At 44.1% G+C, this 24531-nt stretch overlaps 6 protein-coding genes across 7 annotated transcripts; 3 read left to right on the top strand and 3 right to left on the bottom strand.

Annotated features, from left to right (window-relative positions):
• Window positions 1–465: 465 nt before the first annotated feature.
• temp (protein prenyltransferase alpha subunit repeat-containing protein tempura) lies at window positions 466–2699 on the bottom strand. Its single transcript, XM_017140291.3, has 3 exons — window positions 2173–2699; window positions 1715–2103; window positions 466–1657 (listed from the first exon to the last, which is right to left on the bottom strand). The coding sequence occupies exons 1-3, from the start codon at window positions 2256–2258 to the stop codon at window positions 960–962; spliced, it is 1173 nt and encodes a 390-aa protein (XP_016995780.2). The 5' UTR covers window positions 2259–2699; the 3' UTR covers window positions 466–959.
• Window positions 2700–3623: 924 nt separating this feature from the next.
• On the top strand, window positions 3624–5546 carry LOC108056475 (U3 small nucleolar RNA-associated protein 15 homolog). Its single transcript, XM_017140284.3, has 2 exons — window positions 3624–3823; window positions 3886–5546. The coding sequence occupies exons 1-2, from the start codon at window positions 3728–3730 to the stop codon at window positions 5407–5409; spliced, it is 1620 nt and encodes a 539-aa protein (XP_016995773.2). The 5' UTR covers window positions 3624–3727; the 3' UTR covers window positions 5410–5546.
• Window positions 5547–5597: 51 nt separating this feature from the next.
• On the bottom strand, window positions 5598–12197 carry LOC108056476 (ubiquitin-conjugating enzyme E2 Q2). 2 transcript variants are annotated; one of them, XM_017140286.3, is made up of 9 exons: window positions 12119–12197; window positions 10323–11178; window positions 8671–8787; window positions 8320–8607; window positions 7666–7740; window positions 7314–7605; window positions 7102–7250; window positions 6962–7040; window positions 5598–6903 (listed from the first exon to the last, which is right to left on the bottom strand). In XM_017140286.3, the coding sequence occupies exons 2-9, from the start codon at window positions 10482–10484 to the stop codon at window positions 6872–6874; spliced, it is 1194 nt and encodes a 397-aa protein (XP_016995775.2). In that variant the 5' UTR covers window positions 10485–11178; window positions 12119–12197; the 3' UTR covers window positions 5598–6871. The 2 variants fall into 2 exon arrangements, with proteins under 2 accessions (XP_016995775.2, XP_016995774.2); XM_017140285.3 differs by lacking the exon at window positions 12119–12197 and having other exon boundaries at window positions 10323–11268.
• Window positions 12198–12446: 249 nt separating this feature from the next.
• Window positions 12447–17146, bottom strand: Grp170 (Grp170 co-chaperone). Its single transcript, XM_017140287.3, has 3 exons — window positions 16967–17146; window positions 15310–15623; window positions 12447–15251 (listed from the first exon to the last, which is right to left on the bottom strand). Exons 2-3 carry the CDS (start codon window positions 15618–15620, stop codon window positions 12824–12826), a joined length of 2739 nt encoding a protein of 912 aa, XP_016995776.2. The 5' UTR covers window positions 15621–15623; window positions 16967–17146; the 3' UTR covers window positions 12447–12823.
• An 829-nt stretch (window positions 17147–17975) lies between these two features.
• Window positions 17976–19639, top strand: Vml (Vitelline membrane-like). Its single transcript, XM_044393134.2, has one exon. The coding sequence runs from the start codon at window positions 17994–17996 to the stop codon at window positions 19575–19577; it is 1584 nt and encodes a 527-aa protein (XP_044249069.2). The 5' UTR covers window positions 17976–17993; the 3' UTR covers window positions 19578–19639.
• A 198-nt stretch (window positions 19640–19837) lies between these two features.
• On the top strand, window positions 19838–22413 carry LOC108056472 (uncharacterized). The gene is made up of 3 exons (XM_017140278.3): window positions 19838–20242; window positions 21271–21744; window positions 21800–22413. The coding sequence occupies exons 1-2, from the start codon at window positions 19943–19945 to the stop codon at window positions 21742–21744; spliced, it is 774 nt and encodes a 257-aa protein (XP_016995767.2). The 5' UTR covers window positions 19838–19942; the 3' UTR covers window positions 21800–22413.
• Window positions 22414–24531: the final 2118 nt, after the last annotated feature.

Here is a 24531-nt window from a genome sequence, read left to right as displayed (position 1 = left end):
AAACAAACCCCTATATGATGCATTTTGAAGTGGGCATTTCTGCTATTAAGAAATCGATTTCTTCAAACTGAGAATGCAGTTTTAATTGATTTTGTTAAAGAGATCTCAATAAATATACCACGTACCAAAAATGTTAATAGATTTATAATACATCAAAAATGTACCTTCAATGGATAAATTTAAATTCGTTACGAATTAGCAGAAGAACCTCAAAATTCGAAAATGCTGAGGTTGGCCAACTTTCTGGGGGTATCACATGCAAACGGATGCATGGTTTGTTTTGCTGTTAAAGTATTCTAAAAGTGACACTCTTTAACTTTCGATCCCCATAATCAGAATAACTTTAGGACTTTTTTTAAGGAAGAACAAAAAAAAAAGAAAAAGTAACCATAAATCGTAAAAATATACAGCTGCGGTCAAAATAGTAGTGATAGGAAACACTCAACCACCCATTAAGATGCCACCTTGGTCTTCTATTGGTTGGATTTATTTAAAAACTAACTGCAAATTGGCTAACAACAAACACGTGCATGGCATGGCGGTAATTGGTTAAATCGTACTTCTGAACATAGGGCTAACAAGAATCGAACAGCTAATGCTAACAGATATCGAAATGCAATTGGTGGACCAGTAGGTCCTTCGTCATATCGGGCTAGTTGAACTTTGTCTTTGGGGCGCACATATATAGAGTATATAGATAGATAACCCTTTCCGTTTCCAAAACCGTTTTAAATCGTCTTCTAATTCAATAGCGGTTAACAAAATTTGGATTGTAATTTAGAAATGTTAAAATTACAAATACTTTTCAAGAAATAATCTCTCATTTGTAGCAAAGATAATTAAAATCCTACGAAATCTAAGCTTGCAAACGGATGGAAAACGGAAAGAGGCCCAGAGTGAGTAATCCTATTGGTGTAGATTGATTTGAGCTTTCTCTCAAGGTTTTCAGGTCCCGCTGTCTAGTCGGCCGGATAGCCGAAGCTCAGGTGGAGATTGCACCAGCGCCGGTGCTTGCCGCCCAGCGAGGATTCCTCGCGTCGCACGGCGCCCAGAAAGGGATGCTTTTCGAAGTCGAAGCTGCCCAAATGCAGGGGCTGACCGCCGGTCAGGCCCAGTTGCAGGCGCACGCACTGCTCCACGATGAACTTGAGGGCCGCCCGGCGATGCAGCTCGAAGCAGTCCCGCGGTCCGTACATCAGCCGCTGCTCGGCACACAGCCGCATATCGCTGGCGGCCACGTTGCAGCAGTAGAGGAATGATCTCAGCCTTTGGCTGCTCACCGAACTGCGATCCACAAGCGGCAGCAGCAGCTCCAGCAGCTCCTCGGCCTGGGGCTCGCACTTTAGGCCATAGTTGGCCAGCAATTGCTGCAGACTGGCCAGCGGCGATGGGCCACTACTGGCTCCGCAATCGCTGGGCAAAGCGAAGTTGAGCTCGAAGGCGCGGCCCAGCAGCACCTGGCGGTAGTGGTAGCAGCTGTAGTCGCTGATGTGCTTGCGCATGAACTTCTCCGTGCGCAGAAGCTCCGACTGCAGGAGGCAGGGACCGCTCTGCAGGATCCACTGGCGGTGCGACCAGGCGTGGTAGTTGCTGGCGCACCTGTCGGCGGCCCTCTCGCAGATTCCGATCTCATTTGGCCAGTCAATGGCATCGGCACCTGGAAAAGGGAAGAATATCAGAAGTCTGTTGACTGCCTCCTGTAATCCCCATTTACTTTGGAAGGAGTACAGCCAGCGGCGGTAGGCGAAGGCCTCGTTGGACTTGGGCTTGATGGAGAGCACGAGGGCGGAGAACTGCAGCTCCTTGTTGATGCTCAGCCGGTTCTTCTGGACCAGCTGGCGGCGAATGTGCCAGAAGGTGGTCACATCCGGATTGATCAGCAGGGCCACATTGAGGTACTTGGCCAGGGCGTCGCTCTGCTGCTGCTGCTGAAGCGTCCGGAGCTGCTGGGCGGTCGTCTGGCGGCGGTGGGAGATGAGGGTGCGGTGGGCGTGGTCGTAGACATGCTGGGCACACCACGACTCCAGGCCGAGATTGTGCTCCACATGCACCACCGGCGACTTGTTGCAGTTCGTCTCCTTGGGTATGATCTCGAACGAGGCGCTGGCGGGGATCAGGGATTAGAAATCAGAGATTATAGGAGGGTTAACAGTAGTTTATGAGGGAACTCACAGATCCTGATCCTTGAGGAACACCGCATTGATGTCCCTGATGATCTTCTCGCAGAGCACCTTCTTCTCGTTGCGTTCCTCCGCCATGGAAACTGGATATCGTCTGAATTTAGAACTATTCTCCTCGGGAATCTAGCTTCCGTTCGATTCGAGGTCTCAGGCACATTGATTGCCACCAATTAATATTAACATGCTCAATGCCTCCGGTTAATTAAGATTTGGCAAGTGGAGGAGGCGGCGGATGAGGAGAATCTAGAACTATACGACTATGGAACCCCCAGTGGCGGCCGCATCACAACAAATAAATTTCAATTAAGCCGGGACACGAGATCTAGCCTCTATGATTATTATTTTAGTGCCCAGTGCGAGGGGCTGTCACTCAGGTTGCCAAAAGCCCCAAAGCGCGCTGCTCCGGCGGATCGCAGAGTCGGAAATGTTTTTGCTTGTTTCTTTTTCCTTTTTGCTTTTGGGGCCAAATACAGCGAACATATGTTTGTTTGCAAACATGTGTTTGCCCGTGCTCGATAGCACACGCACCTGCCACGTCTATCGATATCGATAGGTGGCTGGTCGTGGCACTATCATCTGGCGGGAAAAAAGCTAAAAGGTAGGAAAAAATTAAAAATTTATTAATATGTCGTTTTGTTTTTCATTTATTGTAATTATTATTTATTTTATTAACCAGGGACCAAAAAATATCATTAGGGGGATTCCCTAAACTGTTGAATTGCTGAATTGTTGAATTTTGGTCAGCTGTTAATCAGCTGTTCCATACAAAGTCAACCTTTTTTTAAAAGTCGTGGCAACTCTGTAACATTTTAGTATCACCAGAACGCATTATTTATTTTAAAATCAACTTAGAAAGCATATTTGTAATTCTTTTTACCTTGGTAACACTTTTAGAGAGTAACTAGCAATAATAAATCAAATTTTACATGCTTTAAGTTCCGTGAAATTTTTCAACAAATAACAGCTGTTTGAAAATTCAACAGGAATCATTTTGGGTTGTTCCCTTAATTGCTGAAATTTTTTGTTGAATTTTCAACAATTCAGCAATTCAACAGTTTAGGGAATCCCCCTATTATTAAAATATTAAAATCACCAAAAATTTTGTTTTTCCCTCCATGTTCTAAAAATAAAATATACTTTTATTTCAGAATTTTTAAAAAAAAAAAAACAAAAGTTACCGTTACTTAAGAATTTTATTTTTTGAAATCTCAAATAATCGTTACATGTTATTTTTATTATTTCAACTCTCACATAATCGTTATTAGGGATTTTTATTCATAAAACGTACAAATAAAACTCTCTATATATATATATTAAAACTCTTAATAATATCAACATTAGAGTACAACACTTTTAATGCCTACACTTACAATTTCCCCGAGGCGCATCAAGCCCCCCGCCAGACTTGGCTTGAAAACAGCCGGGCTGCCAGCACTGGCGAGCTCTGGTAACACTGATTCGCGGCAGTTTCTCTGGCGGAGTAGAACACGTGCGCGCGAAAGGAGATTGACTAGATTCAGGACTCAGATTCATATTCAGATTCCAGGATGCAGAACAACAACTTCCTTCCACTGAACACCAGGCGGTTTCAGCAGCGGGCGCAGGTGGAAACCCCGGACACGGTCTACTGGAACCGACTGGCGGTGAGTTCAAAGCTGCAGAGGATTGGATCGCATCAATAAATCCCATTTAAAATCCCCCACAGAAACCGGAGCTCGTAAAGGAGCACAACACCATCGACTATGTGGACTTCAGCCCCAGCGATCCGGACAACTTTGCGGTGACCTGCTCGGTGCGCGTGCAGATCTACAATCTGGTGACCAAGCTGGTGGTGAAGAACCTCTCGCGCTTCCAGAAGACCGCCTACGGGGCGACCTTCCGCCAGGACGGGCGCCTCCTGGCCGCCGGCGACGAGGAGGGCCACGTCAAGCTGTTCGACACCACCAGCCGCAACATTCTGCGCCTCTTCAAGGGCCACACGGCCCCAGTGCATCGCACCCAGTTCACGGCGGACAAACTGCAGCTGGCCAGCTTCGGGGACGACAAGGCGATCCGGCTGTGGGACGTGGCCAACGAGAAGGTGGTCCAGACCTACGGCGATGTGCACACGGACTATATCCGTGCCGGCGCCATGCATCCGCAGACCTCGCACATGTTCGTCTCCGGCGGCTACGATGGCAAGATTAATCTATATGACACGCGTGCAGAGACTGCGGTGCAGCGCACTTTGGATCATGGAGCTCCTGTGGAGTCCATGCTGTTCCTGCCCCACGGCTCCATCTTCGTCAGCGCCGGCGGCAGCCAGGTGCGCGTCTGGGATCTCATCAGCGGCTGCCGGCTGCTCACCATGATGTCGCAGCACCACAAGACCGTCACCTGCCTGCGCCTGGGCTCCGATGGCCGGCGACTCTTCTCCGGCGGCCTGGATCGGCACGTCAAGATCTACGATGTGAGCACCTACAAAACCGTGCACACGCTCACATATCCCAATGCCGTGGTCAGCCTGGGCGTTGCTAGCGGGGATCAGGCCGTTGTGGCCGGCATGGTCGATGGCCTGGTCTCCATACGCCGCATGATCGTGGACAGCAAGCCGAGTCACCTGAAGAAGATCCGTGCGGATCGGGCCAGCAAACAGTTCAGGGAGCTGAGGCGACCGAACAACAGCCAGGATGTGGATCACACGGTGCGGGAGCGGGCGAAGGGAACAGGACTGCAGCGATACGACGTCCATCTGCGGGGATTTAATCACAAGAAGGCCTTGGATGAGGTGATGGCCAAGGCGAAGATGGAGAAGAAGCCGGAGCTCGTGGTGGCGGTCATTACGGATCTGCTGCATCGCAGATCGCTGGACAAGGCGCTCACCGATCGACCGGACGCCATGCTCGTGCGGTTCATCAACTTTGTGTGCACCCACCTGGGCGAGGTGCGATTCATGCGTCCGCTGATGATGGCCGCCAGCACGATCCTGGATGTCTGCGAACGGCAGCTGGTGGCCTACAGCCAGCAGTTGATCGTGGCCCTGGAACGGCTGGCGGCGGCCGTTCGGGCGGAGGTCAAGCTGACCGCCGAGCTGATGCGACTGAAGGGCGCCATGGACATGCTGATCGGCGTCTCGATGGACAACGGCGAGGTGGCCCATAGACCCGCCTATTCGGAGGCCAAGGCACCAAAGATGCAGCCCTCGTCGGCGGCGGAGAGCTACGTGGTGGGCAAGGTCCAGGTGGAGTGACCCAGAAGATCCACTTCCTCGTTCAGTGATCCGGACGATTAGTCTTAGATAGAATTCCCTCGGGTTATCTTAAGTAGCTATTAGTTAATATTATGATTTTTTTTCTACCAACTTTAAGATTAAAGCTGTGCAAACAAGACGCTCTTTTTATTTTACAAATCCTCTGGGGGAAATAAAATACTCTTCGATCCGTATTATGCATGTATATATCCTTCTTTATTAAATACATACTTAAAATGAACATTTCGTCGTGCATGCCAATTTCCGTTTTGAAATGTACAATGAAATTTTGTCTGCCGTTGTACGAATAATAAAAAAACAATGATAATGGGGACAGCAAAACAGTTGTCCTCAAATTAACTCTTGTTTTCATTTTCTTTGCTTTTGCTTTACTTTAATGCATATTACACTTGCAAATATTTTCGATTTTCGTTCTCCAACTACTCGATTTAGCTTGTTTTTATTTGTAATGTTTGTTTTTCTCTTTGTAGATTTAGATTTACGTTATTTTACGATTATTTGGAAAGACGAATTTACACTTAGAATTTGCTCATCCTCGACGCATCGTTCTGTATTATTCTGCTTAAGCTAAACTCTCGCGCTAATATTAATATATATCTTTATATTTATGTATATTTATATTTATATGTATGTATAGGTATATATATATATCTATTCCGCTCGACATTGCGTCAACTCTCTTGCCAACTTGCCGTTTCTTTTGTTTTTTGTTTTCGGTTGCTTACCAGTTAAGTTAGGGAGAAAAAATATAAGATACCACGGATTTGTTAAATTAAAATAAGAATACAGTTAGGCGTCTTAACTAGTTTACATTTTAGGCGCGTGTGTGTGTGTATGGTGTGTGTGGTGTGTGCGGGGGTTGTGTTTGGAAGGTTTTCGAAGCCACTACATTTACAATATTTAAATTACAAATTATATTCATATACATAACAGATATTGCCTTTACATTTTACACCGTTCGTCCGCTGATTAGTCTGCTACCTCTGCTGCGATATTCACTTAATCAGCTCCAGTTTCCAAGACTCTGTACAAGATGGACGATTTCAGGCCGCGGGATTTGGATTTGGATTTGGTTAGAAGACGACTGACTACACACTACACTACATTAAACGTCGAGTGGGGCGCATATACAAATGAATTTACTTGCAACGAAAAAAAGAGCAACCGTGGATACAAAAGTGTGTCTAAGGTATACACGTTAAACTTAATTATATGCGGATGGTTCCATCCACGTTGCAAGCAAGCAAAACAAAGTGGGCCTTCTCCTCGAGTTCGGGGGCTCCGTCCATATGGTTTTATCGAACCGGCAGTGAGTGCGGTAGGTGTGTGTGCTTGGGCTTGGCGGGTGGTGTGGATAAGGTAATGCTGGTGGCTGATGGATGTGTGCTGGTTGTGGCATGCGTTATTCTATAAAGGATGTGCGTCTGGGGACTCTTCTATCTTAGCCATCTTCCTTGGGCGGTGTGAACCAGCCTGTAAGCGAGAACAGAAAACATTAGATTGCGTTCAACTATTAACTCTGCCAGCTAACCGTTCTTTTCGTGAATCTGCACCAGAGACTTGAAGCTCTGCTGGGCTCGAGCCAAGCTATATTGGCCCTGGGTCAGTGCCTATGAAAGGAATAAAGAAGATGGTTAAAAGTTTTCAAGTTGAACGACAAATGCTACATACTTTGGTGGCCCCGAACTGGATGCGCGCCTTTCCTTTGACCAGGGTGGCTGCTATTTGCATGATAACCGCCTCCACGGTGTAGGCCGAGCTCCAGCCCTGTTTGGTCAGCAATTCCATGCAGATGGCACCGCCGATGAGCACATAGCCGCCTTGTAAATAGAGCAAACATTCAAGTTAGGGCGCCTAGTTTACGCAGGCCAATCTAATCGCACCTGAGATTATCGGATGGACGACGCGCACAAAGGGCGGCTCGAAGGGATACGTCTCCTTGAAGAGGATATTGAGCAGTATGCTGTCCTTGCCCTCCTTCTCCTTGAGCATTAGCAGATCACTGTGCAGCGGACTGTCCGGATCGACAGACTTGAGGCGTATGTTCCACTCGTAAATCGACTCGTTGACGAGCTCAATTGAATACATGTTCTTCTTGAAGGCGTCCGATCGATAAATATCACGTAGTTCCTTCATCAAGCGATCGGTTGCCTGCACGGAGCCCGAAACGGAACCCTAGAAGAGTAGAAACATTCAATATTATCACATTGCATTATCAGGTATTGTTGAACTCACTTTTAGATAGTCTTGTCTTTGACTTTGACGCAGTCTTTCTAGAGTTGCTAGGTGTTCCACTTCCATGTCGTCCTTCTGCGTTAATTATTATTATTAATTATCAAGTAAGTATACAATTTCAGCTCAAAAACTATCTCGGATTAAACCTCAACCAATTGCACTACACATGTAATTATTTGATCGATTTAAAGACAATTGTTTCAAGGCAATTTCCGAGCAGCTATGTATTAACTCAAATTCGATTGCAACAAATATAATTATTTGGTCGATTTAGACGCAATTTGCTAGGAGACTAGCACTTCAAAGGTAATTGCCACCTTGCCGCCCACGATGGCACTTATAGTAGAGGCAAAAAGTTGGTAATATTGGGAAGGTAACATGTGCCAAATCAATTGCAGGGCAATTAAAGGGGAGTCTCTTGCGACACCCAAGTGAAATATGAATTTCTGGAAACGCAGGGCCCTTTTTGTGATAGTTTGAAAATTATCGATATTTTCGATATTGGTAGAGCTTAAAAATTATCGATATTTTCGATATTTTACAAAATCGATGTTTTCGAGGGAAAACTTCTTTTAAATATCGAGAAATATATGTTTTGGTCCTTATTGTAGGATGGATTTCTGGATATTATATATATCCTACAGCTTAGCTCACCTTGTTTGTACTTCGTACATCATCCATTTCCAGCGGCAAATCCTCGTCGCCCTCGCTCTCCTGTTCGCTCTCGCCAATGGGATCCTCGATCTCCTCCTGATCCGAGTCGGTCTCCTCGTTGCCGTGCGGTCCGCCCCCGCCCCCCGCTCCCCCGCCGCCGGGTCTCTGCTCGCAGCGGAGTGGCGAAGCGGATGGCGGCGGCGTTTGCAGCGGCAGGGCCAAATTATCGATGTCGGGTGGCAGTGGAACGTTGTGTAGTCGGCACAGCTCACGCAGCAGTATGCCCACCTATAGCATCGAGTAGTAATATCCAAAAGTTAATGAATTCTACGGGGTATAAAGTCGACTCACCTGATTAATCACGTGATTATCACGTCCATTTGTATTGCTAAGTATTTGAACAGCATTTGTGACGCTCGTCTCCTCGCTTTCGGCGAACCAAACAGGCGGCGATGAGGGATACGTTTCCTGGAAGATCCAAGAATAGAGGTATTAGTTATATGGGGTTTGGAGTTCAAATACCCCAGAAACAATGGGTATTTTTTGAGTATGTATTTATTAGATTAGAAAAAATAAATAAAAATAAAATCCAAACTGATAAAGCCTGATTTTCCCATAGAAAAAACACCTATGCAATATACCTCTAGGTTATTATATTATATTTATGTTTGTAAAGTATACTAATATCAGTAGTTAGTCAGTTATATCGGGGATCTACTGTGTTTCTAGCCCAAGTGGGGTGGGCCTTGCAAATCGCGTGTGTGGGGTGGGTCAAGGACTTTGACTTTGCACTCGACAATTGGGCACAGACAAAAGATCTCTCTTATTTCCATTCGCGTTCTCTTTTTTTTTTTTGCCGTTCTCAGGTGAATTTGTCGTCGTCGTCGTCGGAGCTACTTTGCATGCACATGTAAATAAACAAATAATAAACGATGGAGCACCGAACAACCCGACAGCAAGTACGAAATTATAACCTTTAATTAGATCGTTGAACCAAGCGGGGATCAGTGATCACCGAAGACAGAAAACAGATGGAACGGAACAGCTTGGCAACCGATCGATGATGAATCACACCTTATCGAGGGTGTCATTTGGGATATTGGAAGAATTGGGATATCCAATTATGCCATTAAATACCATTTTATTAAAATCAGTATTTAAATACCCAATATAAAAATATCCTATAGAGGCCATTGGAAGGATTCAGTCTAAATTGGCAAAAAAAAAAGAGAGTATCCAAAGGGCATCGACTACCTCACACATACTTATACGTATAATATTCATACATGTGAATCCCATTTGAACCGAGCAGCGTGGGAATAAAGAATCGGCACAAATCTTCACATATATAAACACGCACAAGCGGTAAAGAAAGAGAGGGATAAACGATAAAGTAAAATTGAAGAAAGAAAAGAAGTAGTTTCGGAAAGCAGACAAGGATGGCAATATTTCAAGGAAGAAAGGAGAAATTCTGGGATAATCAAGATAAATAATCTTGTATCAATAAGTTTATATTCTTGAGATGTCAGGCCTTCGAACCATTAACCCCGGGCTTTTAAACTCGGACCACTTGCCATACCTGCTATATATAGAAGCCCATACAATCGCCGTATAAATAGAGTTATCGTTGCATTGCCGGGTCTGGAACAGTAGAGGGTTACCTCCCAGAACCCGTAGTCCCTTCTCGGCCCCCAACTCCAAATCATTTGTAAACACGGCGCTATGATAGCCCAACTCCAATGCAGCCTATCTATCGATAACGATAAATAGAGACGATAAGGCAGATACACGGAAAAAAAAAAGCTTCAATTCCTATGCACTTGGGGGCCGCTGATTGCGAAAATTATATTTAAAATTGCAGAGAAGGTCAGTTTCATGGAAAAACTTGTTAGAAATCCATTAAGCTGGTTGAATTTGCATTTCTTTTGGAAATGAGTCAGATGTAAACTTTTTTTCTTTAGACCTTGGGCTTGCAATTTTTTCTGTGTGTTTTGGCGACTTACCGTTATGTTGGCATGGATATCGTAGCGCTTTCCATTCTTATCGATGAACCGACAGAGCAGCTCGTCGACGCTGGAATTGAGGATCTGAAAGCGCTCGTGGTTCTTCGGGAAGATCTTCTCCAGCGTTTTGATTTCCTGCTTCAGGGTGTTAAGGCACGCCATCTTGTGGCGGGCTAAAAAGGCAACTGGTCTGGTCTGGTCTTCTTTTTCTGGGCTCTCTACTTGGCTACTATGATGATTATTATATTTTTGTGGTCCAAATGGAGTTTTTCGGGAGCCGACTCCCCCCTCTCTGTCGTTCCTCCTCTGCGACTTCCAGGCGAAGAAAGCTTGTATTTGTATTTGTTGTTCGCTCCCCTCTTTGCGGTCTCTTTCTGTCTGTCAGCTGCTGCTTCGACTCGCCGACACTAGATGGCGCTGCTGTTGCGTTTTCCTTTTTGTCAAGTGGCTGCTTCCTCTTCTACCAGTATATTTATATTATATTTTGGTGTTTATTTTAGTTATTGTGCTTTTTAGAATAACGATTTGCTTGTGTTTCGAGGTAGATTGGAAAGGCGACTTTTTCTTTTGGCCGTCGCCGTCGTTCTTTGTTGTTTCCCTTCCGCTGGCTCTCCTCTCCTCTCGCTCGCTCTCCTCTTTCCACTCCACTTCCAGTTAACTTCACTCTCACTGCTTCTTCTTCTTCTTCAGCTCCTGCGGCGCCCAGCATGCGCTGTCTCGCTCGCACTCTCCGCTCGTTTTTTTGGCGTTCAGTTTTGCACTTTGATTTTCCCGACTTATTACCGTTTTTTCTTTGCTTTTCTTTTTCAGTGCTCAGTTTATATATTTGTTTGTTGGCTTTTCCTGGGCTTTTTGGCTGCAAATCGGGGTTTAAACACGTGTTTCAGTTTCATTTCACTTGGCTTGTTCTTAACTTTTGTATTATTGTTGTTAGCTAGCCAAAACAAAAACAAAAACAACTAATGGCTTACACACACACACGCACAGGAACAGACAAAACCTGACACACACACACACACACTTGTGCAAACGGCTGGTCCGTCTCGCTCGCACAGCAGGTCTTCTCTTCTCTTCTTGCCTACGCAACGATCGGAACTCATCGAAAAACCGATTGGAAATCGGCGAAAAAGAAACAAATTTTGCGTTTATCTCCTGTCCCCCCCTTCTTCGTCTTCGTTTTCTGCTGCGTTTGTTATTTTCGTGTGCTCACACGGGGGAAATTTCTACACAGAAAAAGCTCGCGTTGAAAGAAAAATGGAGACAGATGAAGAAAATCCATGACAAAGAGGAAAGTGTCAAGTATGGGCAATCGGAAATCGAAAACTGAGCCAATTTTGCCGAGGCTCCACTGTGCACAGCTGCATAACTGTTTTCCCCCCGCCCCCTGCTTATCCCCTCCTCCTTCTCATCCTGCTTCGTTTCCCCATCCAACGGCCCCCCTTTCCCCCTGCAGTTCCCAGTCTGAGTTTTCAGCATTGCATACACACACACAAACACGGGCACACTCACACACACGCAGGAGAGCAGTCTGCAAGTTGGCTTTTAATCATTTATCAATATTTGGGCGACTAAAACAGGGCTAAAGCGAGCAACTAACAACTGAAACTAACGGAGGAGCCCCAAGAACAAATCCTTTGTTTGCACGGAACACGGAACACAGAAAGAGAGACACAGACACAGGGGAAAAACGGAACGGGCACAAAAAACAGCAACTCTGCGTGTGTATTGGTGGGCAAAACAGCAGCTCCAGGAAAAAGACAATAAAAAAAAAAAACAGAACAAAATAATACACGCACGCAGCAGCGAAAATTCAGATTCACGGAGAATTAAATTCAGTTTCAGTTCCACGCACGTCCGCCCGCTTTACCTTTTTTTACCAACAACAAATTAGCGGTGTGCAAGAGCGGTCATATTGCGATATTCTCGATGTTCGCTATCGATAGGGGTTATCGATGGGTTGTCATCTCTAGAAGTGCAGTTAGCGAGGACACCCACCTGGCATTCTGTCTTAGCTGGTACACCCACCTTGGTTGGTGACTTGACTAGGCGGCAGATTTGAAAAGTTTCTAAAATCTACTTTCTAATTAATCTTTTTAATTAACATTCAATACAACACAAACTTGGCGATTTCAGATTTATTACGATCTTAACTCGGCTCCCCGCCCAATTGGTTTGGCTACTTTCGCTACAATGGTTCGATAAGATATATATAGTGGATATATAGAGGGGACCGTGTGAGTACTTCTTCAAGTCTTGTATTTCCCATGCGGAATGGTACGGAAATGGAAAGTGGTTTATACATTTTAGTAACGGTTTTACATTATTTTGTGTGTGGATTTTGTGTTTTTTTTTTTGTTTCTTGTTTTAGATTAGAAGTAGCATAATTTAACCCCGACTTTAGCTAAAAAAATCATAGAAATTAAGACGCCCGTCTTGTTCCCCCGTGTTTGACCCCCTAGAACAGGCACTTCTCTTTGTAATCCTCCATAATCGCTGGCTCCTTAGAGCTCACTGTGCGGTGTCTTGGCATCTTCTGCCTCCTCCGTGGGCGTCGGCGTGATTTCCTCCACAGGCTTCTCCTTTTCCGGCTGCTCCTGCTGATCCTGCTGCTCCTCCGTCGCCTCTTTAGTGCCATCGCCACTGCCGGAGGCCACCGGCTCCTCCTCCTTCTTCTTCTCCGCGGCGACTGGCTTCACCTTGGGCTTCCAGATCTTGATCTTGTTCACCAGATACTTGACCTCGCGATCCAGCAGGCTCATCTTATCGGTGATATCCTTGACGGTCAGCCGGATTTCGGCATTCTTGGCCAGCTTCTTCTGGGCCGCCGTCTCCGTTTTCAGCCAGGCATTCGTCTCGCTGATGATTTTGGCAAGCGTATCGATCTCCACCTGGGTGAAGACATCCTTCTCGGGATTCGTGTCCTTGGTGAGGTTGCGTCCGGTCAGCAGGAACTTTTCGGCGCCCTCAATCATTCCCTTGAGCGCCTTGATGGCCTCTGGTCGCTCCTCGTGCTCCCAGTGGCGGGCCAAAAAGACGTTGGATAACTTCTTCAGCTGCGCCAGCTTCTCCTCGTAGATCTCCGCCTTGGGATCCTCCAGATCCTCGTAGAGCCACTCGCCCAGAGAGCTACATTCCGCGAGGAGCTTCTCCTTCTCCTCGGCAGTCACGCATTTGGCATAGGAATCCTCCTCCAGCTTCTGCTGCACTTCGATGATGTGGGCTTCCAGGGAGTTAAAGGCGGATTCCAGGCGCACACGCTGCTCCTCCGCCTTGTTGATCGCCGCCAGCTTGGCCACTGCGTTATTGTAGCCTTCGCCGGCCAAGGGAACAGTGAACTGGGTGTGGGATTCATAGGTCACTGGGGATTTAACCGTCACCAGCTTAATGGTGTCATTCTTGGCCTCCGCCTCCTGTTTACTAGCATCCTCTTGCTTTGGCTCCTCCTCCTTGGGTTTCTCCGGCTCCTCACTGGCCGCCGCCTCCTCGTCCTCCTTCTTCTCGCCCTCCTCCTCGCCCTCCTTGGTGAACAGCTTGCTGATGGTGCTGCCCAGCTTGGACAAGGTGCTATCCTCATCCGATGACGACTCCTCCTCCTCCTTCTGCTTCTCGTACACATACTCCACGCCCGTGCAGCGGAAAATGCCCGAATCGTCCAGGTAGAAGTACGCCTTGATGCCCTTGTTCTCCACCAGTTCCTTCTTGGATTTCTCCAGCAGCTCCTTCACCTTGCTCAGCTGCACTCGGGTCACATTCAGGCTGCCCAAGGCGGCCACCTCCTCCTGACTGTAGCGATCTAGATCAGCGTAGTTAACGAAGAACTCAAAGTCATCCGAGTGCTTGTTGAAGGTGATGACCTTCTTCTGGGGATAAGGATTCATCAGGGAGAACAGAGCACGCTTTACCTGCTTCACGGCGGCTCCATCGCCAGGATCCCGCTCGAAGGAGACTTGCAGGGGGAACAGCGTGGCATCTTTGACCACAAATTTCTTCACCTTAAAGCCCGCCGAGAGATCGGCTGCCTTGTAAACGGCGCCCATGGTTGCCGACTCATCGGCATTGAGGTTCTTGCCCAGCTCCTGCTTGATCAGCGCCTTGATGGTCTCCTGAACGCGTGGCACTCGCGTGCCGCCGCCAAACAGAATCACCTGGTTGATTACATCTAAACTGAGATGCGAGGAGGCCAAAGCCTGCTCCAGTGGCTTGGTGGCCCTGGGCCACAGATCCTCGCAAATTTGCTCCAGTTTCTCGCGTGACACCGTCAACTTAAAGTCAATATCCTCCAGCAGGTTCTCAATCTGCGCATAGAACTCTGTGTTGGCCGAGAGCACGTTCTTTAGGCGTCCCGCCTCCTTGAAAAGCTTAGCCAGAGCCTTGGGATTCTTGGTCACATCGGTTTTGGTCTTTTTCAGCGCATTAAACTCCTTGGCCAGGTAATCGCGCAGACGCAACTGAATCTCCAGACCTCCCAGCGTGCGATCATAGCCCACGCCGAGCACCTGGACCACTGGATTCACCTCGCGCGTCTGCTTGTCCTTCACCAACTGATAGCTGACCACCGCGGCCGAGGTTTTGTAGGCGCCCATGTCGTAGAAGAGGAAGTACTGGGCCGTCTCGTTGATTTCGCCGCGATGAAAGACGCCGTAGTTCAAGGCCACCGCTGCATAGTCGTTGATCAGTTGGAGCACCTTGAGATTGGCCAATTGGGCGGCTGCCAGGAGAGCCTCCCTTTCCGCCTGACCAAAGTAACCCGGCACCGTGAGTACGCACTCGGTGATCGGCTGCTGGACAGACTCCTGGGCAAACTGCTTGGCCTTGACCAGCATCTGGGCCACCAGCTCCTCCACGGAGAACTCCTCGGTGTCGCTCTTCCGGAAGATCACCGTATTGCGCTCCGGATCGCCCACAATGTTGTAGTAGGGAAAGCGTTTTCTATTGTTAAGTTAAGTTATTAATCGGTAAGCAATGACGTGGCTTTAGCAAAACTCACCTATACAAATCAACAATAGGATTATCTATGGTCTTGCCCAGCAAATCCAAGAGATAGCCATATGCCGAATTGGGATCCTTGATGCCAATCGTCTGGGCATCCTCGCCAATCGTGCGAACTCCATCGCGGAAGGCCAGAATGGCGGGCGTCTTGCGCTTGGACTCGCGGTTCAGGGCAATCTCCATGGGCACGCCGGGCGACACGACGCCCACCTTCATCCACTCGCTGCCCAGGTCCACGGACATCACGGCGGCGCCTCGGGAAAGGGCGATCCCCGCCAGCAGGGCGCTCAGCAAGAGCACCAGTTTCATGGTCTATCGGGGGTAAATATTATTAATATTTTAATATGGCATATGCTGATTTCCTATGAAAACTGGCAGATATTTCGAGATTATAGGAGCCAATTTAATAAGACTTTTAAAGTTGCTATATTATATCTTTTGCTCACAGACTACTATATTTAGTAGAACTTGACTGGAATTATAATAAAACTGAATTGTTGTATTATTTATTGTATTTTAATACAATATGGTGGTTTCCTATAGAAACTGGTAGATATTTCTAGACTAATCTCTTCAGAACTAAGGTATAACAAAAAATAATGGTAGATTGAAGGTACAAACTTAAGGAAACTTATGAAGTTGATATATCTAGGCTGGTATTACAAGTATTACTTCGATTTTTACCACTTTCTACATATATTTTAAAATAATATGCTGATTTCCTATAGAAACTAGTAGATATTTCTAGTTTAAAGGTACAAACTTAAGGAAACTTTTGAAGTTGCTATATCTTTTTCTCATAGAACACTAGGTTTAGTAGAACTTGGTTGGAATTACAAGTATTACTTCGATTTTTACCACTTTCTACACGTACTTAATAGAACTGAACATAGAAGTGGATTTTTTTTAATACAATATGGTGATTTTTTATAGAAACTGGTAGATATTTCTAGATTGAAGGTACAAACTCAAGGAAACTTATAAAGTTAATATATCTTTTGCTCATAGGCTACCATATTTAGTAGAACTATATTAAACTTGGATGTATTACAAGTATTACTTAGATTTGTACCACTTTGTACACGTACTTTATAAAACTGAACATAGAAATGGATTATTTTAATACAATATGATGATTTTCTATGGAAACTGGTAGATATTTCTAGATATTTTCTTTGAACAATCTTTCCAGAACTAAGGTATGACATGAAATGTTGGTAGATTGAAGGTAAAAACTTAAGGAAACTTATGAAGTGGATATATCTTGACTGGAATTACAAATATTACTTCGATTTTTACCACTTTCTACACGTACTTAATAGAACTGAACATACAACTGGATTATCGGTCAAAAGTAATGCTCATGTGGCAGTAAGAAATACATATAATTATAAAGTTTACCGGCTGGATTTGATGGGTGGTAATACTTTTCACAGACTTTTTAGGTGAAAATCGGCGAAAAGAGCATTAACCTTTTCTACTTCCACATTTCTTCCGCAATTCTTTCTCTTTCACTTCTCTCCTTTCCCTTCCCTTCCCCTCCTTTCCCCTCGTCTTCGTTTTTTGCAACGCAAGCAGCTGTCTGCGCCCCCCGCGCCCCTCCCTACGCCCCTTATGCCTGCCATCTTTCCAGCCAAGTACCGCTTTCCACTTACGTGTCCCGTTTTGTTCGTCGCTTCCAGCTGTCCTTCGCGACTTTCCACTGGCCAATCCAATCGACTTTTATTCACCACAGCAATTCACTAATTCACAAATTCGGAACGTCGAGCGAGCGATTGGATTTGTGGGGAATGGAATAAAAAACAGAGTCGCCGCGACGAGGAAGAAGAAGCAGAGCAGCGGCACGCGAAGAAGAGGAAGAAAGCGTTGACGTGTTGATTCCCGGGCGATAGCACTATCGATAGAACAATCGATAGTCGGCACTTGGCGAAGCAGTGCGATGGCGCGCTGCACTGCTTGTATTTGAAATTGTGCGCTTTTAGAGCTTTTAAGTTTACATAATAATAAGGAGGATATTAGAAATGCGAGAAATAATAATAACCTTATTGTTTTACAATAATTTATTATAAAAATATGATATATATAAAAACGAAAACCGGAACAGGTAGTAAACTCCAATGCTTAAATTTTACACATGTAGCTTGCAATTAAATATCTTTTATTTCAATCAGCATTTCAACCCACATATTGACAGCTCAGCATTCCATCGATGACCGAGTTTTTAAGCAAAAGTGCTGACACACAATAAAACTAATTACTTAGCATACTCTTTTTTTCTTTTGACTTTTGTGGGTTCAATTAAAATAGTGATGAATTTTGCACAAAAAATCGTAATAAATATCACCGATAATATTAATAAATAAAAAATTTAAATTAATAATAATGATTTTATTAAGATAGAAACTCTAAATTTGAAGGGTATTTAAATCGGGTCAATAGCTTTTCACTCACAACGCCGACTCAACGGTTCGTGGTAAAAGTAAAGGTGACGGGAAAACGATCGAATCCAGCGAATTTAAATGGAACCGCTCCGAATGCAGAACAGTGAAAAGTCAACCCACCAAAACCAAACTGCAATTGCACAATATTCTTGGTGAATTGGATAATTTCGCTGATCTGTTTTTCCCGCAGCCGTATAAAGTAGCCCCGTTTCCCGAAACTCTAGTCACAACTTGGTTAGCAATGTGTGGACGACGACAACTGATCTTGGTGGCCATCGGCTGCCTTTTGGCCACCGCATTTGCGCTTCCGGCCACCGAGAACGAGGAGTTCGACGAGGGCCTGCCGCAGTCGGAGTTTGACTACGAGGAGAGACACACCAGGGAAATTCCCTCGCAGGCCTACGGAGCGCCGGTCGTTTACAATTCGCAGTCCAGCTATTCAGCGCCGAAGGACCAAGGATACTCCGCCCCAGCTGCTCCGGTCTACTCACCGTCCTATTCAGCGCCTGCCGCTCCTGCTCAGTCGTATTCAGCGCCTGCTGCTCCAGCCCAATCGTATTCAGCGCCTGCTGCTCCAGCTCAGTCGTATTCAGCACCAGCTGCACCATCGTATTCAGCACCTGCCTCTCCATCGTATTCAGCACCGGCAGCTCCATCGTATTCAGCTCCTGCTGCCCCATCGTATTCAGCTCCTGCCGCTCCATCGTATTCAGCACCGGCAGCTCCATCGTATTCAGCACCAGCTGCACCATCGTATTCAGCACCTGCGGCTCCATCGTATTCAGCTCCTGCCGCTCCATCGTATTCAGCTCCTGCTGCCCCATCGTATTCAGCTCCTGCGGCTCCATCGTATTCCGCACCTGCGGCTCCATCGTATTCAGCGCCTGCGGCCCCATCGTATTCAGCTCCTGCCGCTCCATCATATTCAGCACCTGCCGCTCCATCGTACTCCGCACCTGCGGCTCCATCATATTCAGCTCCTGCCGCTCCATCGTATTCCGCACCAGCTGCACCATCTTATTCAGCTCCTGCACCAGCCAGTTATTCAGCGGCTGCTGCACCTTCTTATTCAGCGCCAAAGGCTCCATCTTATTCGGCGCCCGCTGCACCCTCCTATTCAGCTCCTGCTTCATCCAGTTACTCAGCGCCTGCATCTCCATCTTATTCAGCGCCTGCATCTCCATCCTATTCAGCACCCGCATCTTCATCTTATTCAGCCCCCTCATCATCATACTCAGCTCCTTCTGCCCCAAGCTATTCAGCACCCAAGGCTCCATCTTATTCAGCGCCAGTCGCTCCATCTTACTCCGCCCCTGCTGCTTCATCTTATTCAGCACCAAAGGCTCAATCATACTCAGCTCCATCCTATTCAGCACCTGCCGCTCCCTCGTATTCAGCTCCCGCATCATCTGGATATTCAGCGCGGGCGTATTCAGCGGGCTCTGCAGCACCGGCATCCTCTGGATATTCAGCACCAAAGGCATCCTCCTCCGGTTATTCAGCCCCTGCAGCGGCGCCTGCCGCGCCATCCTATTCAGCACCCAAGGCCTCTGCTGCTTCTTCTGGTTATTCGGCTCCTGCTGCTTCTTCTGGTTATTCAGCTCCTGCCTCGAAATCTTCGGGATACGCTCGCACCCAAATGGATCAAATCGTTGGAATGGCAAGGACAGCTGGCTACGGATCTGCGCCATCCTACGGATCTGCTGCTCCTGCTCCGTCCTACGGCGGCGCCTCGGTTCCATCGCCACCGTGCCCCAAAAACTATGTATTCAGCTGTGCGAGCGTTTTCACCCCAGCTCCTTGCAGCCAGGGATACGGATACTAAATGTAAACTAGACCTCAACGCGATCTTAATAAAATGTAAAAAGGAAATTATTGAAAAAAATATGTTTTAACGTTTTAATTCAAATGGCGCATTTATTTTTAAAACAACCCTTCCGTTTCCTTAATAAAATACAAGCCAAATCGTTTGTAATTTAAGAGAGGATAACAGAGAAAAAGAAAAAAGAGAGAGAAGAGGTAATATCACCACCACCACCACTTTAAACTGAGCGAGAGAGGTAAAAAAAAAGATCACAGCTCAAAGGTTTTTCAACTGCATTCGAATGTAGATCTAAAAGTTTCGAGCGGACTGCAAATCATTTTTAACTCGTCTTTTTTTACCACTGTTATTGATTTTTAAAGCGCGAAATGAGTGATGCGGTGGTTTGGGACGATGAGAGCACCATCAAGTTGATCCGCGCCTATCGAAACGAGACGCTGTTGTGGAACACCGAACATCGGGCGCATTCGCATCGCCAGGAAAGGATCGATTCCTGGATGAAAGTGGCCACTGCCATGGACATGAAGGTGGTGGAGGTCAAGAGGAAGATGAACTCCCTGCGATCCCAGTTGCGGCGGGGCAGTCCAAGCAGAAGGTGGTGGGCACCGCATGTCGCCTTCTTGATGCCGCCCAACAAAAACCAAAATGAGACCGAAGCGCCAAAGAAGGTAAATACTTACATTACCTGAGATTTCCTCACTCCAGGGTGGACCTTGTTTGGTATAACAGCTTAATATCATAAATGTATAAAAACAATTTTAATTCTTATCAATGATACCCGTTTTAATGACATTCCGTATAATTTGTAGCTTAATGGTATTATTTTGAAATGTAAAAAACTTTTTTTAATATTTTATTCAATGGAAAAAAAAGGAAACCTGTAAATTTTCCTGACACTTTTTTGCGTATACTCACAACAGATTATTTTTATGTTAATTGGTAAAACTTACTTGCTTTTTTATCTTTATCTTACTTCACCTTGAGATCCAACAGTACTGTGGTCCACCCTAATACCAACAACAAATAAATGCGCGTGAAAAGCAGTGTAAAGAGCATGAGAGTAAACTGAACAAGAAAATAAAGAGAACTTCGTTTCTTGGCAAATCCAGTTTTATATTCATAACAGAGAGTTTTGGACTGATTGGTTTGTGTCAGTGGCAGATCTAGGATTTTGTTGTGGATACTTTTTGAAACTGTTGTTTTTTTGTAGAAAATTAGGATATGGGTTTTTTGGTAAAAATTACAGTTTTTTCTTTTCATTTTCTTGCTGTAACTTGGCCAAAAATGGTCGTACGCCAAAATTACATACTGTTTTGAACAGATAACAAAATAATAAATAAATCCATAACACTTTCCGGGTGATCTTGAAAAAATAAAATTTTCGGCAATTTATTTTTTTTTATAAGGGGTACCCCATGATTTTTTGCGAAAAATGAAAAATAGATAAAATGTCAAGGTTTAAATGCCAATCGTTAGGAAATTTAATAACGAGTTCAGAAAGGTATGACAATCCATACTTTTAATCAGTATTTGCTTTTTTTTCCCCGAAATTCGGGATTTCCCTTTTTTACAAAAAAATAAATTTTTTCCTTTTTTTTTTTGCTATAACTTGACCAAAAATGGTCTTAGACCAAAAATACATACTGTTTTGAACTGAACGTTTTCTCTTAAGAACTTTTTCATTCTTTCTTTCCAGTCTACTTATTCAGAAAACAGCTTTGGCTCATTTTCCGATGAGGATATGGATGACTTAAGCAGCGATTGCGAGTTCCTTGCGGAAAATTCGCGCAAAAGACCGTATCGCTCGGCATTCGAGGAGTTTCGAGCCGAGTTCGAGCCACCAAAGTTGGAAGCGGAGATTCAGGAAGTGGATTTAGAGCCGATGGGCGATTTAACCGATGATTTGGTGAACGAACAAGCATCCAGTAGCTGTAAGGCCGTCGAGGGAAAACCGGAAGAGAAGGAGAAAAAGCCGGAGAATCAAGAGCCGGATACTACGGATATCAAGGACAGTAAAGAATGTGATACGAGCCTCTATATGAAGTATGTGGCCTGCAAACTGGCCCAGTATTCGCCACGCATTCGGAGTTGTGTCCAATTTCAGTTCAATAGGATTCTCTACGAGGCGGATATGGGAATCCTAGGTGGCGATCATAAGCCTGAGTGCTGAGTAAGTCCAAAATAGATCAAAACTAGAGGCCTATTAAATTATCTATCCTCCACAGATCGAAATGCGCAACTCCATTTGGATAGATCACCAACAACACCAACATCACAACTTGCCATCATAAAAATAATAGCACAACCCAGATAGTTCTTAAACAAGAAATACAATTCATATGCTTTTCTTAGAATTTATTTGCAAATTGTTCACTTATGACCTTCGCTAATGAATTATCACACTAAAAGCAACTCATAATAAATACGTACATCTAGGCTCTGTATATTTAGTTCATATGTCATTTGTTATCCAATACAATGTTACTTGTCCTCACATCGTGAGTTGTTATTTCTCTTTTGCGGTCTATATATTCCATTAAAAAGCACTTATGTATCCTTAACTCCGCTACATGTATGTATATACTAAATATATATATATATTTATATATATAATCTCTATGAAGTTAAATCATTTGGAACATTCAAATCAAGAACAAAAGAGGAAAGCCGTGTTTTCCAACTTTGTAACTACGAATTCATTGATCGGAAATCAAGTTAATATAGATATATTTATATGTATGTATGTGTATGTGCTAGAGAGACTGGTCCATAGATTAAGAGGTATTATTCAGTTGGCAAATCATAAAAGGCCCGCATAATGTATCCTATAATCTGTTCCCCCAATATCATTTCATTGCATTTGGTTAAATAAAAATGTAATTTATGCTTTTAAAATGTTCAAAATTATGGTTTGTAATTCAGAATACAGGAAGCTAGGCATATTTTCCATCACATAAAGATCATGCAATGCACTAAAACTCCCACATGAAGACTATTTTAATGGATCCATCAGACTGGAACCTACAAATCTTTTAGCCAAGGCCAGAAATCCAGAGTCGTTGAACGAATGCGGCATTGGCCAAAACCAAAAAACCGAAAAACTGAAAACCCAAAACGAAACCGAAAGCTAAAGCCGAAGACCCATCTAAAAAGCGGGGAGAGCGTCGCGTTGGTCCAAAAAATTTGGCATTCAAAGCGAAAATACAAATACAAAAGTACAGCCAGCGGAATGCAGTCAACGGAACAATTTCGAGTGTGTTGATCGTTTTGCTTTCAATAAATTTGACCCCCAAATATGTATAAACAAAACAAAGCCAGAGGCTTAACCCTGGGCTAGGTCAACCACAGACAAATTTTCGGAGCTATGACGATGATGATCTCATAGAGGCACGCAGCTATTGGGCCATCGTTATCGGAATTAATCAGCAATCGCACAAGATTCCTTATCGATAAACAAATTTAAATGAAAATCGAATCGATATCAAATTATATTACTCAATGTTTCAAAATCCGTCCAAGCTATAAAATACCAAACCAAAATCAACCATCTAAAAAATAAGAAACGAAATAAAAACATAATTTTTTTGTTGAATTTTTTTTTTGTATAATTTATTTTGCCTTTGTTGCATAGCTTTGAATGCTTAATAGTTCGTCTGCGACGCGATCAATACGGGATCGGGCAGAACACCATATATGTATTTTATATATTGGTTTATCTATGTAGTGTGTATATGTAGGAATATTAACTAAAATGGAAATACATATGGATAATGTTCACTAAATGTGTACGTACATAGGCTAAGTAATTCTTCTAGTTAAAAACGCACAATATAATTACAAATTAAATCAAAAATAATCATATCAAAAACTTAAGCATTAAACAAAATACGATATTTGGGAAGTTGGGGACAACAGTAAAAAAAGGTGATCGATGAAGGACCTGCTCTCTAGATTCTTTGAGTCTTTAGTCTTTGACTTTCCCGCCCCTTATAGCCCGCCTATAAGCAGATATATCTTTGTTTTTACCGTTGGGGGAACAGATTGGTTTGTGGTCTGGTTTCTTTTGGGCCAAAAGACGCGAACGAAAACAAAAGCGAGAAACGTGAAACGAAAACGAAAGCTTAGGCGAGGCGAGGCGACTTATAGAAAATGCAAAAAATATATATCTTTATATCTCTATACATATATATATATATAGATATATATAAAATCAATGAAAGCCGAGCGAGCGAAAGTTGAGAGATTCTCTCATTCGCCCCTCTCTCGCTGAAAGAAAGTACAGCTCGCGCTTTTCTTCTACACAATTAGTTTTGTTTTGTTTTGTTTTTACTAATACTAAATGTTCGTTTTACACATAGATCATAATATTCATGATTTTATGCCTGGTATATTTTTGTAGTACTTTTTGTTTTGCTTTTTAATGGTAACTTTTGTGGTTTCTTCTCTTTTGTTTAGCCAAAAAACTTAAAATTCTATCACAGCCGTAATTTTTTTCGAAGAAAAAATTGTTTTGTTTTTTTTTTGCGGTTTTTGTTTGTTTGCCTTAAATGGTTTATTAAATTACTACTAATTATTAATTTAATAATTTGCCCGATTTGTGTTTAAATCTTTTTGAATGCACTTTTGTTGGTTTTTTTTTGTTTTTGTTTTTGAGGCTTGATTTCAATATTTTAAAAAATTCTAATTGCACTTTTTTTGTATATTATTTTTGTGGTTTTGTTTTTTGTTTAAATTGCTATTTTAATTTGCTTTCATGTCTCAGTTTTCTTGTCAGAACATTGTCTTCATCTTGTGTGTTTGTGCAGAGGCAAAAAGTTGGAACAAATCAAGTTTAATAAACGAACTTTATTTGGAATTTAATAAAATGAAACCTTGCATCGGTTTTTGTTTTGTTTTTTTCAATTTTGATTTGGATATCGTTGCGTTCTCTTTCGTTTATTTTCTTCTTTTTTGTTTG

Source organism: Drosophila takahashii, chromosome X (genome assembly GCF_030179915.1).
Source record: "Drosophila takahashii strain IR98-3 E-12201 chromosome X, DtakHiC1v2, whole genome shotgun sequence".
Taxonomy (NCBI): domain Eukaryota; kingdom Metazoa; phylum Arthropoda; class Insecta; order Diptera; family Drosophilidae; genus Drosophila; species Drosophila takahashii.
This window is presented reverse-complemented; position numbering and strand designations above follow the sequence as displayed.